Source organism: Lagopus leucura, unplaced genomic scaffold, assembly GCF_019238085.1.
Source record: "Lagopus leucura isolate 7727_CA_CO unplaced genomic scaffold, USGS_WTPT01 33883-0_obj-0_obj, whole genome shotgun sequence".
Taxonomy (NCBI): domain Eukaryota; kingdom Metazoa; phylum Chordata; class Aves; order Galliformes; family Phasianidae; genus Lagopus; species Lagopus leucura.
In genome coordinates, this window is record NW_024963349.1 from 1 (window position 1) to 7203 (window position 7203).

Here is a 7203-nt window from a genome sequence, read left to right on the forward strand (position 1 = left end):
GGTGGGATCATAAGAGGGATGGGTGGGATCAGCAGTGGGGTGGGTGGGATCATCAATGGGGTGGGTGGGATCATCATTGGGGTGGGTGGGATCATCAATGGAGTGGGTGGGATCAGCAGTGGGGTGGGTGGGATCATCATTGGGGTGGGTGGGATCAGCAGTGGGGTGGCTGGGATCAGCAGTGGGATGGGTGGGATCAGCAGTGGGGTGGGTGGGATCAGCAGTGGCGTGGGTGGGATCAGCAGTTGGGTGGGTGGGATCTCTGGGATGTGTGGGATCATCAATGGGGTGGGTGGGATCAGCCATGGGATGGCTGGGATGGGTGGGATCAGCAGTGGGATCACTGGGATTGGTGGGATCAGCAGTGGGATCACTGGGATGGGTAGGATCAGCAGTGGGATTGCTGGGATGGATGGGATCAGCAGTGGGATCGCTGGGATGGATGGGATCATAAGTGGGATCACTGGGATTGGTGGGATCATCACTGGGATCACTGGGACGGATGGGATCAGCAGTGAGATTGCTGGGATGGATAAGGACCATTGGTAGGATCATGGGATCAATGGGTGACATGGGTGGGATCATCGGTGGCATCAGTGGGGTTGCTGGTATCACTGGGCTGGATGGGATCACCAGGAGGATGGGTGGATCGCTGGGATCTCTGGGCTGGTGGGATGGCTGGGACCGTCGGTGGGGTCATGGATCCATGGGTGTTAAGGGTGAGATCATGGATGGGATCACTGGGACAGCAGTGGGGTCAGTGGGATCGATGGGACTGGTGGGATCATCAGTGGGACGGGTGTGATGGGAGGGATCGCTGAGATCACTGGGATATCGGGGGGGAGGGATCACCACTGGTGTCATGGGATCAGTGCGTGGCACGGGGTCATTGCCGGCACCAGTGGGATCATGGGACTGCTGGGCTGGATGGGATCAGCAGTGGAGTCATGGGATCGCCGGGTGACGTGGGTGGGATCACGGCTGGGATCATTGGTGGGATCCCTGGGATGGTGGAATGGGTGGGATCACAGATAGGATCACCGGTGGGGTCATGGGATCGCCGGGTGACGAGGGTGGGATCACCGGTGAGATCACGGGTGGCATCAGTGGGATCACTGGGACGGTGGCATGGGAGGGATCGCTGGGATCACTGGGATGGCTGGAATCATCAGCAGGGCCATGGGATGGATGGGAGATACGAGTGGGATCACGATTGGGATCAATGGTGGCATCTGGGGGGTCCGCAGGATCACTGTGATGGGTGGAATCAACTGAATGATGAGTGGGATGGCTGGTGGCATCGGTGGGATCCCTGGTGGGATGGGAGGGATATCTAGGATAGCTGGGATCATCGGCAGGGCCATGGGATGGATGGGAGATACGAGTGGGATCAGGACTGGGATCATTGGTGGCATCTGGGGGGTCCGCAGGATCGCTGGGATCACTGGGATGGGTGGGATCAACTGAATGATGAGTGGGATGGCTGGTGGGATGGCTGGGATCACCGGGATGGCTGGGATCCCTAGTAGGATGGGTGGGATCACTGGGATGGCTGGGATCATCGGCAGGGCCATGGGATGGATGGGTGACACGGGGGGATCACGAGTGGGATCATTGGTGGCATCTGGGGGGTCCGCAGGATCACTGGGATGGGTGGGATCAATTGAATGATGAGTGGGATGGGTGGGATCCCTGTGATGGGTGGGATCCCTAGTAGGATGGATGGGATCACTGGGATGGTTGGGATCATCGGCAGGGCCATGGGATGGATGGGAGATACGAGTGGGATCAGGATTGGGATCATTGGTGGCATCTGGGGGGTCCACAGGATCGCTGGGATCACCGGGATGGGTGCGATCAATTGAATGATGAGTGGGATGGCTGGTGGCATTGGTGGGATCCCTGGCGGGATGGTGGCATGGGAGGGATGGATCGGATCACTGGGATGGCTGGGATCATCAGCAGGGCCATGGGATGGATGGATGACACGGGGGGGATCACGATTGGGATCATTGGTGGCATCTGGGGGGTCCGCAGGATCACTGGGATGGCTGGGATCAACTGAATGGTGAGTGGGATGGCTGGTGGCATCGGTGGGATTGCTGGGATGGCTGGGATCACTGGGATGGCTGGGATCATCGGCAGGGCCATGGGATGGATGGGTGACAAGGGGGGGGATCACCAGTGGGATCATTGGTGGCATCTGGGGGGTCCACAGAATCACTGGGATGGGTGGGATCAACTGAATGATGAGTGGGATGGCTGGTGGCATCGGTGGGATTGCTGGGATGGCTGGGATCACTGGTGCGGTGGGTGGGATGGCTGGTGGCATCAGTGGGATCGCTGGGATAATGGCATGGGAGGGATGGATGGGATCGCTGGGATGGCTGGGATCATCAGCAGGGCCATGGGATGGATGGGTGACACGGGGGGATCACGATTGGGATCATTGGTGGCATCTGGGGGGTCTGCAGGATCACTGGGATGGCTGGGATCAATTGAATGATGAGTGGGATGGGTGGTATCCCTGGGATGGGTGGGATCCCTGGGATCACTGGGATGGCTGGGATCCCTAGTAGGATGGCTGGGATCACTGGGATGGCTGGGATCATCGGCAGGGCCATGGGATGGATGGGTGACACGGGGGGATCACGAGTGGGATCATTGGTGGCATCTGGGGGGTCCGCAGGATCACTGGGATGGCTGGGATCAATTGAATGATGAGTGGGATGGCTGGTGGGATGGCTGGGATCACCGGGATGGCTGGGATCCCTAGTAGGATGGATGGGATCACTGGGATGGCTGGGATCATCGGCAGGGCCATGGGATGGATGGGTGATATGGGGGGGATCACCAGTGGGATCATTGGTGGCATCTGGGGGGTCCGCAGGATCACTGGGATGGCTGGGATCAATTGAATGATGAGTGGGATGGCTGGGATCCCTGGGATGGCTGGGATCCCTAGTAGGATGGATGGGATCACTGGGATGGATGGGATCAATTGAATGATGAGTGGAATGGCTGGTGGCATCGGTGGGATCACTGGTGGGATGGGAGGGCTATCTAGGATAGCTGGGATCATCAATAGGGTCATGGGATGGATGGGAGATACGAGTGGGATCAGGATTGGGATCATTGGTGGCATCTGGGGGGTCCACAGGATCGCTGGGATCACCGGGATGGGTGCGATCAATGGAATGATGAGTGGGATGGCTGGTGGCATCGGTGGGATCCTTGTTGGGATGGTGGCATGGGAGGGATGGGTGGGATCACTGGGATGGCTGGGATCATCGGCAGGGCCATGGGATGGATGGGTGACACGGGGGGGAACACGATTGGGATCATTGGTGGCATCTGGGGGGTCCACAGGATCGCTGGGATCACCGGGATGGGTGGGATCAACTGAATGATGAGTGGGATGGCTGGTGGCATTGGTGGGATCCTTGTTGGGATGGCTGGGATCATTGGGATGGTTGGGATCATCGGCAGGGCCATGGGATGGATGGGTGACACGGGGGGATCACGAGTGGGATCATTGGTGGCATCTGGGGGGTCCGCAGGATCACTGGGATGGCTGGGATCAACTGAATGATGAGTGGGATGGCTGGTGGGATGGCTGGGATCATCAATAGGGCTGGGATCCCTAGTAGGATGGATGGGATCACTGGGATGGCTGGGATCATCGGCAGGGCCATGGGATGGATGGGTGACAAGGGGGGGGATCACCAGTGGGATCATTGGTGGCATCTGGGGGGTCCACAGAATCACTGGGATGGGTGGGATCAACTGAATGATGAGTGGGATGGCTGGTGGCATCGGTGGGATCACTGGGATGGCTGGGATCACTGGTGCGGTGGGTGGGATCGCTGGTGGCATCAGTGGGATCGCTGGGATAATGGCATGGGAGGGATGGATGGGATCACTGGGATGGCTGGAATCATCGGCAGGGCCATGGGATGGATGGGTGACACGGGGGGGATCACGAGTGGGATCATTGGTGGCATCTGGGGGGTCCGCAGGGTCACTGGGATCAATTGAATGATGAGTGGGATGGCTGGGATCCCTGGGATGGCTGGGATCCCTGGGATGGCTGGGATGGCTGGGATCAATTGAATGATGAGTGGGATGGCTGGGATCCCTGGGATGGTGATTGCTGGGACTGGGGGTTCCCTGGGATGGCTGAGCTCATGCCACAGTGACACCCATGGGTGCCGGGCCGGGTGCTGGCGGCGCCGCGGAACGGGAGCACGGCGTCTTCCGTCAGCCCTCCCCACACAAACAGTGTCGGAGCGATGGCGTTTATTAATATATTAGTGGAGTCTTTCTTTCTTTTTGGTTAAACTTTTTTAGGCACTGCTTTGGAAGAAGGCTATCGAGTTTCGAAAGGGCAAAGGGGGAAGCGGGCCGGCGGCACGGCAAAGGCAGCACGGCGGCACGGCGGCGTCACGCCGCGCTCAGCACCGCCGCCCGCCCCAGGGCCAGCGCCAGCGCGGCCGCCTCCGCGGCACCGTGCGGAACCGCGGCGTATCTGCGCCCGAAGCTGGAGGACGAGTAGGAGGAAGACGAGAAGGTCATGGAGAAGCCGGAGCCGGTGGCGTCGAAGCTGCCGCGCCGCGAACCCGAGCGCGATCCGGTGCGGGAGCTGGAGCGCGAGCCGGCGGCGGAGCCGGCGCCGCTGACGTTGTAGGGGCTGTAGTAGCCCTTGGAGGAGCGGGACGAGGCCTCGAGCAGCCGCAGGCCGGTGCCGTCCTCGATCATGCTGCGCTCCATGGCGTCCTTGTAGGAGATCTTCAGCTTGGTCTTGGGGCACGTGAGGTACTTGGAGTAGGTGCCGACGTCGCGCAGCTTCTGCGCCGTGCGCGCGTCGATGGTGCCCTTCTGCAGCGCCTCGTCCAGGGAGACGCGGCCGGCGGCGTCGGGCTCGATGAGCCCCCCGGTCAGGTACTGCACCTCCAGGAAGCGCTGCCCGGCCTCGTAGTACAGCCAGCCCTTCTTCAGCGCCTGCGCCGCCGACATCTTGGTCTTGGTGCGCGGGTCCTCGAAGCCGGAGAAGGCCTTCTGCGCCAGGTTGATGCGGTCCACCATGATGCGGTCCACCAGCCCCCTGCTCACGGCGTCGGCCACCGAGCAGCGCTCGCCCGTGCCGGGGTCGATGATGCCGCCGGTGCAGGCCTGCGCCTCCAGCAGCCGCTGGCCCGTGATGTTGTCCACCAGGTTGCGGCGCATGGCCTCGGTGATGGACACCTTCTCCAGCGTGTCGGTGTCCAGGATGCCGGCCACCGGCCCCGTCTCCTCGCTGGGGTCGGTCCACGCGGCGCCCGGCAGCCTCGGCGGGGCCAGGCTGGCCGAGTAGGAGGACGAGGAGGAGCCGACGGAGGACGAGCGCGAGCGGAAGCCGCTCATGTTGCCGGAGAGCATGTCGGCGAACTCGGTGATGGAGAGCGTGCCGGAGCGGTACTGGTCCAGCGCCGACTGGTCGATGAGGCCGCGGGAGATGGCGTCGTCGATGTCGTACTGGCGGCCCGAGCGCCGGTCGATGATCATGGACTTGACCACGCCGTCCGAGGACGAGGTGGTGATCTCCTCCCACTCGCACTCCTGCTCCGACAGCTCCAGGTAGGTCTGGTGGTCGATGAGGCCCTTGCGGTACGCCTCGTACACCGACATCTCCTTGCCCGTCTCCGGGTCCACGATGACCACGCGCCGCTTGCGCACCGACGACTTGGACGACGTCTTCCTCTCACGCTTCTTCTCCTTCAGCGGCAGCAGGCGCAGCCCCGTCTCGGGGTCGGTGACGCAGCGCTCCATCAGCTGCAGGTAGGTGAGGTTCTCCTCCGTGTTGGGGTCGAAGAAGCCCTTGGTGTCGTCGCTGGGGTCGGACAGCACCTCGTTCATCTCCTCGTCGAACAGCCCGCGCTTGTAGGCCACCTCGACGGGCAGGCGGTGGCTCTCCTCGGGGTCGATGATGCCGCCGGTGGCGATCTGGGCCTCCAGCAGGCGCACGCCGTGGTCCCTCAGGATCAGCCCCTTCTTCATGGCCTGGAAGAGGGAGATGAGCTTCCCGGTGTAGGGGTCCTTGTAGCCGGTGACGGCGCGCTCGGCCGACAGCAGCTTGTCCTTGAACTCGGGCCCCACGATGCCCATGCGCACGGCCTCCTCCACCGTCAGCTTCAGGCCCTTGATGGGGTCGATGACGTAGCCGGTGGCCGCCTGCGCCTCCAGGAGCTCGAAGGCGGTGCCGGGCCGGATGATGCCCTTCTTCATGGCCTGGTAGACGGAGAGCCGCTCCTTGGTGGAGTCCACGAAGACGCCGGCGATGCAGCTGGTGCCCTCCAGGAACGCCTTCAGGTTCTTGGAGACCTCCTCGACGGACGTCAGCCCCTCGTGCAGCCGCTGCGCCGTGGCCTCGTCCATCACCTGCGACAGGACCAGCTCCTCCACGGTGATCTGCTTGCGCAGCCCGCGGAAGGTGAGCTGGCGCGCGTCGCCCAGCGGCAGCAGCAGCAGCCCGCTGCCCTCGTCCTTGCGGCAGCGCCGCTGCAGCTGCGTGTAGCTCAGCTTCTCGTCGGTGGACGGGTCCACGAAGCTGCGCACCTCGCTGGGCTCGCACAGCGCGTCGTACGTCTCCCTGTTGATGAAGCCGCGGTGGCAGGCCACCTCCAGGGGCAGGTGGAAGCCCAGGTGCGGGTCGATGACGCCGCCGGTGGCCAGCTGGGCGTCCAGGAGCTTGAGGGCCTCCTCGCTCGGCACCAGGTCCTTCTTCATGGCCTGGAAGATGGAGATCTTCTGCTCGCTGTAGGGGTCCCGGTACCCGGTGACGGCCCTCTCGGCCGACAGCAGGCGGTCGTGCATCTCGGGCCCCACCACGCCTCTGCGCACGGCCTCGTCCACCGACAGCATCTCGTTGTGGACGGGGTCCAGCACGAAGCCGGTGGCCGCCTGGGCCTCCAGCAGGCAGCGGGCCGCCTCGGCGCCGATCAGCCCCTTCTTCAGCGCCTGGTAGACGCTCAGCGTCTGCTTGGAGGAGGGCACGTAGATGCCGGCGACGCAGCCCGAGCCGTAGAGGCACCTGCGGACGGCCTCGTCCTCCAGCAGCTGGCGGAAGGTCCTGGAGCCGTCCTTGAGCAGCCGGTAGACGTCCTGCGAGATCACCTTGGCCTCAAAGAGCTCCTCGGCCGTGACGCGGCGCCGGCCGTAGTCGAA

General features: G+C 62.9%; 1 protein-coding gene across 1 annotated transcript; it reads right to left on the reverse strand.

Annotated features, from left to right (window-relative positions):
* Window positions 1–4443: 4443 nt before the first annotated feature.
* On the reverse strand, window positions 4444–7200 carry LOC122191086 (plectin-like; the record flags this gene model as incomplete). The annotated part of the gene is made up of 1 exon (XM_042891285.1): window positions 4444–7200. A coding segment is annotated over one exon (2757 nt), but the record flags the coding sequence as incomplete, so codon positions are not given.
* Between the last annotated feature and the right edge of the window lie 3 nt (window positions 7201–7203).